Below are 12,896 nucleotides of genomic sequence, written 5' to 3' on the forward strand. Positions count from 1 at the left end.
TTTCACTCAAGTAGAAAAAAAGGAGCCATACAAGTTAAAAAGTAATTGGTAAAAATGCTTTGCAAAAAATACAAGACAAAATCTAATGTCATGTATTCATTCTAGTTTAAGGAAGAAGACAAAAAAGGGTAAATTAAATCCCAATCATAATCCAACAATCTTGTTTACAACTTTAATATACTTACAGTCGGTAATATGTTAGAGCAAAGTACTTCCTGTCATAATCTACAGTGTTCACTGTATTGATTTGAGCTCGCCTCGGTACAAAAAACTCACTTTTGCACAAACCACAGGTATGTTTTTGGTAGCTAGGGCTTCATTTCATCAAAGGATTGTTGTACATTTTTAACCTGAATAGAGGGGGGCAGAGCAGTCAAAGGTTGCATTGAAATAAGAGTAGTGTGAATTAAAAATAGTATACCTAAGTAAAAAGTATTGTGTATTACTCCCAAGTAAATGTAACCAGCAACCACCGACCTCTGGTGCTCGGATGACAAAAAAATCCAAGTAGGCTGATGCGTTAATCTTCCTGCTTATCCAGAATTAGCATTTAAATCCTATTGTGACTGCATGGAGTAATGCCTTTAGGATTGATGCCTAGATGAGTGTTTTAATGGCCACAAACTTGTGAATACTTACAAACAGAATGATTACTCTGAGTAAAAATATCAGTTTGTTGCTTTGCTTCATGAAGGGACATAAGTAGGCTTATACACATTAACAGGCATCAGAGGACAGAAAGAAAATATAATTAAGACTTTTGTACTTAAAAGGACCTTATTGCAACAACAGTATAAAAGAAACAAATGCTTAAAATACAGATACATTGGATGCGATCTTTAGCCCAGTCGTCTGCACAGCTAGAGCCTACAGACATGGTAGTCATAGCCTGTCAACTGTAGTTTTAATAAAGAGCAATGAGTGGTAATTATCATGTCTGCATTCAATGCGCAACAATATTTAAAAGGAACCAAATTTTCTTTTAAATTGGGTCAAAAAAGTCTAAGTTTTAAAGGCCAGTTGACCAGCTGTACTTGGCAACTGGTAGAAGATAATTTAGTTTTTTTAATAACCAGAATAAAAAAAAAAAAAGCATTCTAGCATGGGGCTGCATGGTGGTACAGTTTGTAGCATTGTTGCCTTGAAGCAAGACGATACTGGGTTCAGTTCCCGGCCTGAGGTCTTTCTGCATGTAGTTTGCATGTTCTCTTCACGCATGCATGGGTTCTCTCCGTGTACCCCAGCTTCCTCTAACAGTCCAAAAACATGACTGTTAGTTTAATGGCCTTCTCTGAATTGTCCTAGGTTAGGTATGAGTCTGTGTGTCATGTCTGTGTTGCACTGTGACAGACTGGCCACCTGTCTAGGGTGTACCCCACCTCTTGCCCATAGCCTGCCATAGATAAGCTCTGGCCCCTTTGTGACCCTGATGGAATAAGCAGGGGAAAATGGATTGATGGATGATTCTAGCATCTGGCTGATACCTATTTACTTGTTTTCCTTTCCTCTACACAAGTTCATTCATCCTTAATTCCAGCGTGTACACACATGCCCCTTGTTTTACAAACATTTTGAAATCAAAAGGACACAGTTTTGAAAAAGTTTTGATGATGTTCATATGGTCCATATGGGAGAAATGTTCATTGCACTGCAAGGGAAAAACCAAACTAACCAAAAACACAACATTCTTTAGAAGCTTAATAAAACAATGCTTTGATTTAAAACAATATGGACATAGACAATGCATTCAAGATTATTTTGTAACGACAATGACATGTTTCCTGCTGAATGAGCTTTCCATGGTTTTCAATGGTTACGCAATTATCATGGCTGCTGTGCAGGACTTTGAAATCTGATAATCCACTAAATGTACTCCCCCCCGACATACTTTGTGGGAGTATATTTTAATGTCCCACCTGTGTGGGCCTATTTTACTGTCTGCCAACCGACCAACAACTGAAAGCAGAGATTCTCTGAACCTTTTATTCAATAAGTAAATAAAAAATCCTTAAAGGGAATTAAGAATGGTATTCCTATGCATTATTTATTTAGATACAATTATCAACAACATTTCTCACTGTTGTCCCAAGTTTCAACAGGACATTAAACATGTTTAGAGGCATCACACACTTCCAAAAAGTTTTTTTTTTCTGTCTCAATGCTAACACCGTGTGGAAATGTAGAAATATTATGCCCAACCCATCAGACCAAAACATATCACAGATGGTGCCATGTGTTAAGCTATCTTTTTATCGTCTCAAACAAGCTTTATTCTCTTGCATCATCACTGACTCCTGGTTTTGCACATAAAACAGCAGCCCAAAAAGTTTTCTGCTGCTCTTACAAAATGCTTTACCTTTTCTGATGGAATGCCACAATTTAGCTTTAATATGACTGATGCTAATATAACAAAAAAGAAGGAATAACTCATTATTTTCTCTCTCTTCATTTACAAAGATGTTTCACAGTGTTTGTTTTCATAGAGGGAAAAGAAATACGTTTTACGATCTTACAACTAGAACAAGATGTTATTCGCATATTCAAGCCCCCACTTTCCAGGGAACTAGGCCATACTGCAATGTACATGCATTGTGGAGGGCTCATAAATTGCTGGTCTAACGATCACTGCTGGCAGCGATGAAGTAGTTCTGGACTTTATCCAGAAGTTTATTAAGCTTGTATGTTCATTTTGTGTGTTGTGACATGTGAAACTAGAAACATCAGTGTATTCCACTTGACGTTTTGGCAGCGGGTTATATTGAACTCAAAGAAAAATGTACAAGAAAAAAAAAAATGAAAACTGAATTTTGCATTTGAATTCAACCCACTTTAGTTGAATACCCCTTAATAAAATCCACTAATTGCCTTGAGAATTCACTTAATTAGTTTGCAAACAGCCCCCTGTGTGTAAACCAATCTCAGTAGAGATATGAAAAATTATTAAAGTCTTATTTGGTGTTTTAAAAAGTTTGTGACATCTCAACAATTGGAAGAACACAGCCTGCTCAAATGAGATCATGTTGAGCTTTTTAGCCAAAATGTTTTTTGTGAAAAAAAAGTTATTATTCGTCAACCTGGGTGAGATAATAAATACTAGACCTTAAAGATTTTAAATATTTAATGGGTGTAATAGCCCATGTAGTATTTATTAGCAATTTCTTGCCTTTTATTTTAAACCTGATGAAGGAAACTTATTCTGAAAATTTTGTTTCTTCTAGATTCAGTTAATGATTGGAAAAAAGCTGTTTTATTTGTTAAAATGAGAACCAGAAGGCTATATAATAAGGCGGTTATACTGCAGTGCATTTAGTATGCAGTATTGTAGATCAATTTTAAGAAGTGTGAACCACTGACATCTATAGGGTAATTTAGCTGTTGCCATTAAGAAATTTGGCCACAGCCTGTCAATTTCAGTTTCAAATTCATGCATTTGAAAAAAACAAAAACCTATTGTGAGTCACAAAGGCCAATGAATATTTTTACCTGATGATCACTTAAGTCAGCTAAACATACAGACCAATAATATATAATTCTGACAGTGAGACTAATTATTAGAGATTTAGAAATCTTTATTTTCACCACCTTTTTGTTGGAACTAGTCATTCCTTTTTTCATCTTAACTGCACTGGTCAGTATCTTTTGTTGAGCACCACAACCAGTAGGTCGTTGACCATCAGGAATCCACATGTTTATTGATTCATCTTCAAGATCCAAGGTTTTAGAGAAGAGTCAGGATTTCAATGTTGGGGATTCTGTGTATATACCGGACCAAATGTCTGGGTATCTTTGAGAAGAGGAGGTCCTGCTGCACAAACTTGATGAGGTCCTGTCTTGTACGCTTGAGGCCTGTGCATTTTCCCGTCTCAGCATGAAAGAAATTACCTTTGGGTGCAGAATAGTTGCCTTTACAGACACTGTAAATGCTGCCAGAAGAGGAGCTTTGAGCAGGCAGGGTTGTGTGGCTTTGTGTTTACCTGTATTGTTTGTCTCTGTCTCCCAGCCTCTCACCCATAGACTGCAGGAGATAGGCACCGGCCCCGCTGTGACCATGACATGGACTAAATGGAAGAAGATGGAGATATAAAGTATATTTGTTGTATTTTAAAACTATTTTTGATATATTTTTCATTTATTTTTTGCTGTTATCTTCTTTTCTTTTGTTGACCTGTACAGCATTTTGGTCAGAATATGTTTTTTAATGTTTTATTACAAATAAATTATTATTGACATAGACAAAAACAACATTCATGGTAGTAGTGCTGACCTATTACTAGACACATAATAAAGCCGTGCCATTAACTGTAGCATCCATCTTGAATACAGAAATGATCTTGGGTATTATCCTGTTCCCCTACCTTTCTAAATTGTAATTGGACTTCAGGAGGCATTCTAGTTGAAATTTAGAACTTGGAAGATGGAAATTATGACTTCAGAGGAAAAAATAGAATATAACATTACTTTGTCACAAACCAAATTGACTGTGTGATAACAAATTGAAAGATTGCTCTTTATTCGTTGTTTGTTGTTGAATTAGGAGCTGGAATATCAGTATTAAAACATCTTTTGTTTAAGTTTCATCATAACATACCATCTAAATGGTGACCGTTTCACTTTCTTTTTCATTTCTTACTACTGGGGATTTTCCTTTTTTTCCCCTAAATGTTAAATCTGACATCTTACATAGAGTACATTCTGCTTAAACTTCTGAAAACTCAAATTGTTTGACTTTCTCTGGAAAAGTTGTCTAACACTGACGTTGGTTGTGACTTGAATGGCATCCATTCAGTTTTTGCACAAACCATAATCCTGTTCAGAGTTTACTGGTGGCTACTGACTCAAATCTTTAGAGGGGATTAGGAAAGAAGTGGGTTATACTCTGTCACAGAAACACTCAGACCACATTAACAAGTTTGTTTATTTTATATTTCTCTGGTAGTACAAGAATAGCTGTCATATTCATCCGTTATGTCCCTCTCAAGAATAGCCATAAAATGCAAATTGGTTCCAGTAATTAGGCGGTAAGAACTTTTCAATCATTGTTAGCAGACTCAGTGTGATTTCAGTCAGCCATCAGAAAGGGAGGCCAGGATAATCCAACCAACCAACCTCTTTTATTCAAACACAAATACAAGGGGCCAGAAAAGTATGACAAGTGCAAGTTCAGAACAGTTCTGTCATTTGATCACTTAGATAGGGTTCACAGATACAGTGGCATAAAACAATTATGATGGGGGAAGTTAGATATGGGCTGAATACGTTTTTCTTTCTTCCTTTGCCTAAACAGCCCCCTGGAGGCAGCAATTCACCTCTTAGGACCATTTTGACTGATTGACAAGGGGCACTGCAGCATGAATATTCATAGCTACTGTCCCACTAAGCTTTCTCACAACTAAAAGAAAAGTAAACTTTGCAGGGGAGAGAAGATCGCCGCTGGCTGCTCACTTCATGTGGAAATGTGGGCCTTCTATTCAGCTCCCTGTGGAGATTTCTAAAAAGAATAAGAACAGGGAGGGGGAAGAGTGGTGGGTGGTGGCGTCTTGAGCGAAGATTTAAGGATTTAAACTTTCATATCTGTCTCCATCTTTTTGTAAATAAGCCCAAATTATGCTCATGCACACAAGCAATCATGAAATAAAAAGCCGTAAATATTAAAAGGAGCAATGAGAAGATACGGGGGTAAATTCCATGAAGAGAAAATAAGAAACCAATCTTCCTGAGATTGATGCGCTGAGGCGGTGGGTGACAGATGAAACCATGGGAATGGGTAGCATTTGTGGGTGAGGGTCCAATGAGTGGGGTGATGAGGAGCTGACAGAGGCCTCTAAGCAAAAGACCACTGTGTGTAATCGGTTTTAATTGGAATGTATGGAAGACAAGGCTTTCCAAGGGGATCAGTTGGCTTTAAACCAGCTTAATTATATGGGATCATGTTAGACGGTTGGGTTTGGGCTGAAAATACCACCAAGCGGATGAGGCAACACTAGAGCAGAAAGAGGGAAGGGAGGGGTGTATGTTGGCATGGTATGTTTCCTATTAGGAAAATCCATTCTAATGCTACAAAGGGGCCGAGTCTAACTTATATATATAGCTGAGTTTTAAAGCTTAATAAAGGTTTGATCCTTTGCAACCACCAGTGTTCTCTGCAGCTGATATTTTTTGCTATACAAGTTGATTTCTTTTGGCAAAAATATTTTCACAGTGTTACAGAGGCAGAAGTTTATTTAAAAGAGGCCTCCTTGAAGAGGGAGATGAAATAAAAAAGGTAAATAAAATCGTCCTTTTTACCAGTGAATGAAAAACATTAAAATATATATATGGTTTTCAGGTCCTTAGCATTATTAATTATCATCAGTTGTGCAAGCATTTTCTGCACAACTGAGAAGATGGCCTGCAGTTAATTGCAGGCCATAAAAAGAAATCATAAAATGAATCAGATATAGTGAGTCTGTCTTGCCTAAACATACATGACCTGAGCTCATAAGCATCCTTTAGCTGAGGGCATAAGTGACAATGTGATGCATTTGTTTGTATACAGAAGTAGAAATTCACTAGTAGGATTTCAACTGGAATGACCATGACAGTTGAAATTGTAAGTCCTAAAGTTGGAACCAAAGGAGCACTTTGTACTTTACCTCTGCATTCATGATTCATACTGCTCTCATTAACATTTGTTAGCCTGGTTCTGCTGGAGGGTGCTTCCTGTTAAAAGGGAGTTTTTCCTCTCCACTGTTACTACAAGTATGCTTGCTGTGAGGGATTGCCTTCGAGTCAATGCAATCAACTTGAAGTTTAAGCTTTAAATTAAATGGTCAGGGAGGCTGCACAGCAAAATTGAAAAACCTGCAGGGGTTTTAAATACTGATGTAGTTTTTTCATTTGATCTTGTGGATTCTTTCGCAATTTTAAAAGGTATGTTTTTCCATAAAAACAACAGTGAAGAGGTTCAGCCATTGTGATCAGGATTTGTCTTTATGATTTGAAGATTCTTTTGTTAATAGCTACGATTATAGTTCAGATAACTGATCTCGTGAACACTTAAAGTAGCTGTCAGTTTTGATCCTACTTTGCTATAAGGCTGAAAATGCATTTGAATATAGAGACTTATCAACATATTTACGGAGAAGCAGGAAACTGAATGTTTAGAATGGAAAAATTAGAGAATGTGAAGGATCTGCACAATAGTGGAATCAGGTTATGAATAATTTCAGATTAAGATCAGCATCTAACCTGACTGATACACTTGATATGCATTTTGAAATCCATATTGGATGTAACTAAAGCTAGAAATTTAAAAATAATATAATTTAAATACATTAATAAAGGACTGAGTGTGATTACAGATAACAATGATCTGCCCTTCACCCATTACAAGCTGTACTTATTAAGAGCGGACACCAAATGTTAGTTATAAAGTGAAAAAAAATCAAATATTACTTTGAACCTTAAACACAACTGCATCTACCAGTCAGCCTGTTCAGCCAGACAGTCAAAGATAGGGTTGCATCGTATTATAAGAGAAAGAGATGCTTTCATACTGTAAACTGAAACTGTAAAACAGCATTTTTTGGCCTGTAATAGTCAAATTATTTACTTTGATTAAAGGAAAATAATAAAAGTGGACCCTGTCCTGCTCTTTATGTCATGCTTGCTCTTCCCTCTCTGCTTGATTTCTCATTTGCTCTTCCTTGTTTTGTTCCGTGCAGGGATCACTTCAGTTTTCCATTTCCGACATCCTCCCTTCAGTGGGATGAGCCCTGCAGCCTGAGGCCTCTTACTCCCCACTCCTCATTGTCTTGATACTTGTGGTTTCCATTGTGCTTCAAGTTGCTCAATGCTGTTGATACTTGGTCGACATAGCGACGAGGTGGAGGCTGGTGGTGGAGGCCGGCGACTGCGGCTAGAGTCATTTTCCAAAGGGCAGATATATCTGGTCAGCAGACCTTGGTTTTTGGACCGGAGTTGGACCAAAGGGAGGGTTGGGATGATGGTCGATGGGGTCTGGCTTTATCATCTCTCCTCTGGCCCCACAATATAATGTTCTTCTGCGGCAGGGTGACCCATTTCTGCCTTCCATAGTTTCAGAACTAAGACTGGGCCGCATCGAGACACACCAACCACTTTCCCATGCAACCGGCGCTTCCAGACCCATCATTATCATTTAATATCCTATAATATAGCCCACCCCCCCTCCTTCATTCATCTGCAAAACAGCCTCCAGTGGGCGATAGAAGGGGGAGTGGGCTACCCACACCGCAATAAGCAAGGATACCCAATATCCCCCTCTTTTATTTGGATCTAACCAGTGCATAGCTGCACAACAGTTCCCATCATTACACACAGGCCACTAAGTAGGGGCTACTGTGAATTGGATAAATAAGCATCCGTGCATTATATGCATCAGGGTCAGGAAATCAGACCTTGTGTCAGCGTTATTCCGTGTCAGGAAGTAAGAATCCAGGGTGTTGTTAGCCTCCATAAATCAATGTTATGACATCGTGGTCCATGGCATGACTTCTTGCCGTGCTTGAACCATCAAATTTACATTTTAATCACGACTCTGCAACGCAGGCCTGCAAGGGCTTTAACATACTCATCTTCCAAAACAAATAAACCCAGTAAGTTGTCATTGTGAGTTAAAATTTCAAAGTTCCTAAGCAGCTTTTCTTAACAGATCTATGAATCAGAGAGGAGGCTGGTGGAGAACACATATATTTCTGAACTAACCAAGGCAAGGAGGGAGGTAAAGTTCATGAGATGGTTTAAGAAGAAGGGGTGAGTGGGCCTGGAAGGTCACCCTTATACAACCTCATCTGTAATCTTCTTTTGGAGACGGGAGTTTGTGAGTTTTTTCTGACATGCTCTAAAAAAAAGCTGTTTTCAAGATTAACATTTACTTAAAAAAAAAAAAAAAGTCTGTGCCTCTCAGTACATTGTTACCTTGTTTTATCAAATCAAAAACAATAATATAACAACCACCAAACTGAGTTCTTCATATTATTTTTTTGGAAACACCATCCAAGGGGAAGACTTCTATAATACTAATCATCTACACTCATCTCCTTTTGCAGCTTCCATGTCTTCTTTGGGGTTCGAAGGCCAAAGAACTGTGGGATTCATCAATAAATCTCTCTAATTGCCACTTTTCTTGTGTGTGTGTGTGCGTGTGTGTGTGCGTGTGTGTGTGCATGTGTTTGTGTGTGTGATTCTCTCCAGGTTGAATTACAAATATACTTGCTTTGCTTTTTATTTCATATTAGTTATTTCCTCTTCCAAAGGTTATGTTTTTAGTTGAGTTTGTGTGTGTGTTTGTTTGTCAGTCTGTCCATCTGTATACAGGATCATTTGAAAAGTACAGATTTTAATGAACTTTTTAACAAAAGTGCACCTCAACCCAAGGAACAAAAACCAAACTCGTCGTGTTTGGAGGAAGAAAAATGCAGAGCTGCATCCCAAGAACATCATACCTACTGTGAAGCATGGGGTAGGAAACATCATGCTTTGGGGCGGTTTTTCTGCAAAGGGGACAGGAAAACTGATGTATGGTGAAATTCTAAGCCAAAACCTCCTTTCATCAGTGAGAGCCTTGAAGATGAAATGTGGCTTGATCTTCCAGCATGACAATGATCCAAAACCCACTGCAACAAAGGAGTGGGTCCGTAAAAAAGCATTTGAAGGTCCTGGAGTGGCCTAGCCAGTCTCCAGGCCTCAACCTCATAGAAAATTTGTGGAGGGAGTTGAAAGTCTGTGTTGCTCAGAGACAGCCCTGAAACATCACTGCTCTAGAGGAGATCTGCATTTAAGAATGGGACAAAATACCCTCTATAGTGTGTTCAAACCTGGCAAAGACTTACAGGAAACGTTTAACCACTGTCATTGCCAACAATTTATTGAGGACAATATATATAATTAGGGGGTCCCCGCCATCAGTTTGGGGGTCCTTGGCCTGGAAAAGTTCTGAAGACCTCTGATCTACAGTATCCCTTAAAGCCCTAAACATAACAAATACGGTTTTGCACCTGATAGAAAATCCTGCCATAACAGGTCGGGCAATTAGTGCTTATTGAAAATAAACAGGGATGATCACACCCAACACGATTTTCTTCAAGGGTGCTTGCATAGCAAAATATTCACTGATTTACCCATCCAGAAGCAGTGAATTTTGCAAGTCAATGACATACGATCTGCTGGTTTTCATTTGAATATGAAATAATTAATCTGTATGTATGCTCTGATTAAGTTGCCTCTGTAAATATCAATATCTCTGTAAATGATTTGGCTAATGCGCTCTAAATTGGTACTATATAACTAAACTAAATTCAGAATCTGTTTAAAGCTGTAACAGAAAATTGTTCAGAGACAGGAAATCAAGCATAATTCACATATTTCTCCTGAAAAAATACTTAATGAAGATTTATATCTCAAACTAAGTCTTTCCTGGAAGAAATTGACATGAAGCCCTATGTTAAGTTATTGATTTGATTTCTGGGACCTTTTTTGTTCTTTAGGTCAAGAGAAATTCTTACCGTTGGGTGGTTGCTAGGCAACCCTACCTTTTACCTTTTGGAATGTTCTAGTTAATGTCACCGTGTTTTGACTGTTAAGACCCCGCCCCGTGTGATGACTGTTAAGACCCCGCCCCCGTGTGATGTCAGAAGAATATTTTGAATGTTCTGACATCACTGTTCTAAGCTCAGAATTCCTTTCAACTGCCAGAGTAACACAAGGTCAACACGAGTTCAGAGCGTATTGGCTTGAAAGTAAACTGATAATTGCTAAAATACACAGAAGACAAAGATTCTGCAGATATTTTTACAACTTTAGCCCTCATGAGTAATCAAGAGAACAGCAGAATGACACTAGAAAGTCCAAGAAAAAGAAAAAACAGCACCATAGATGAGACCCCGAGAAAAAAGTTTAAGCTATCTACAGGGGATTGGCACTACATATGCTGCCTGGACCAGATCAGTACAGTGAGAAGCAAAAACAGGAAAATCTTTGAGCATGGAGACTCCACCGCCAGAAAAAAGTTTAAGGTCTCTATGGGGGAAGAAGACTACAAAAGTTGCCTGGACCACATCAGTACAGCATCGAGCCGTTCCCCTCTGAGTGAGTACTTAACAGAAAAACAAAACTTAAAGAAAAGGAGTCTAAAGAGAAAGGCAGAGGACTTTCTAGAGTCACCGAATGTGAAAAGAGTAAAGACAGAGAACACCAATGATGAAACAGAGGATTCCCTTAAAGCCAAATTTACGGAAACCTATGTTGAGCAAACACAAATTGGAGAGGGAGGCTGTGGATCTGTTTTCGCTGGTTATCGTGTGCATGATAAATTACCTGTAGCCATCAAACACATTAAAAAAGACGATGACATGCTAATACATGTGGATGAGAATGGAAAGCAGATGCCCTCTGAGGTGGCTATCATGTTAAAACTGAGGGATAAAACAACCAGTTCAGTGGGGCAGTCAGCTATCGTGTCCATGCTAGACTGGTATGATCTGGATGAGGAACTGATTTTAGTTATGGAGAGACCCATGCCTGCTGAGGACCTCTTTTACTACATTCAAAAACACAATGGTCGCATAACGATGAAGAATGCCAAGATCATGATAAAACAGCTGCTAAAAGCATTAATTCACCTTCAGGAGGCAAACATCTTCCACAGAGACATTAAACCTGAGAACATCCTGATAGAGACCAAGTCAAAAGTCCCAAAACTTTATCTTATAGACTTTGGTCTAAGTTGCTTTGATGACCAAAAACAATATGATTATTTCTATGGTACTCCGGTCCATATCCCACCAGAATTAAAAAAACAAGGGTTCCTCAGTTCTGGACCAACAAATGTGTGGCAGGTGGGCGTAGTCCTGTATTTCATTCTGCACAAAAAACAGTTCTTTACTAAAAGATTCCTGTCAAATAAGCTAAAGATCAACAAAAGGCTATCCAAGAAATGCACAGATTTTCTAACAAAGTGCCTGACAGTAGACCCAAAAGAACGCCCCACCCTAGAAGAGCTGTTACACCACCGGTGGTTGTTGAAAGAAGATACTCAAATATAACCAGAAAACAGCGGCACACTTCATAAGAAAAGTTTTACAATGCAGGAATTTCACAATAATTAGAGGTTGATTTGTCCAGCTGCCCTAAATTTCCTTCTTAGTGCAGGAACTTAATTCAGTTTGATATCCCTGCCTTTTATCCAGGTGCACTGGTTCCCCCTTATTGCAGAAACATCCTTTAGTGTAATTGCAGTTTTTTGGGTTTTCTCTGGGTGCTCCAGTTTCCCCGTATAAAAAAAAAATCTTCCCTTTTGATTTAAGTTAAATTTAGTTTAATGTTAACTTTGTGTATTTCCATTTGTTGCTCTGGTTTCCCAATGTAATCCAGAAAATGTCTATAACTTGATTAGAGATGTATTCCCTTCTTGGGGGGTACTTCCCTCTCATCCTAGAAATGCTGGGAGCTTAAACTGAGATCTGTGGCTTTTTACCAACTGCTCTAGTTTTGCCATATTACAGAACCTTCCCTTAGTTAGACTACCATATTTTCACGACCATAAGGCGCACCGGACTACAGGGCGCGTTTTTTATATACAGGTACATGTCCTCTACTACCTTTAAATACCTCTACTGCGTATTTAAAAATACAGCAGGAGCAAAACTGAGTATGACTGTGCTTTATTCATGTATTTATTACAAAGTATTAATCAAACCTGGGAGCTGGCCGTGAGACAGACACATCGCAGATGACAGAGCGCTGTGATCACTCCTAAATTAACTTAAAATCCCGAAACCTGCCGACAGAATATGTTTGCTTTTATTGCCAGTATCCTGGTGCCTGCAGTTTAAATTATTTAGATGAAAAACACCTGCCAGCCGCTGCGGTGAACCCGG

At 38.5% G+C, this 12,896-nt stretch overlaps 1 protein-coding gene across 1 annotated transcript; it reads left to right on the plus strand.

The window, feature by feature from the left end:
- Positions 1 to 11,039: 11,039 nt before the first annotated feature.
- Positions 11,040 to 12,357, plus strand: LOC119792747 (serine/threonine-protein kinase pim-1-like). Its single transcript, XM_038299510.1, has one exon. The coding sequence runs from the start codon at positions 11,040 to 11,042 to the stop codon at positions 12,060 to 12,062; it is 1,023 nt and encodes a 340-aa protein (XP_038155438.1). The 3' UTR covers positions 12,063 to 12,357.
- The last annotated feature ends 539 nt before the right edge of the window (positions 12,358 to 12,896 follow it).

This window comes from Cyprinodon tularosa, unplaced genomic scaffold (assembly GCF_016077235.1).
Source record: "Cyprinodon tularosa strain WSP-4 unplaced genomic scaffold, ASM1607723v1 ctg43, whole genome shotgun sequence".
Lineage (NCBI taxonomy): Eukaryota > Metazoa > Chordata > Actinopteri > Cyprinodontiformes > Cyprinodontidae > Cyprinodon > Cyprinodon tularosa.

Coding starts and splice junctions, on each gene's coding strand:
- LOC119792747 (XM_038299510.1), top strand. CDS start 11,040: ATGGGGGAAGAAGACTACAAAAGTTGCCTGGACCACATCAGTACAGCA.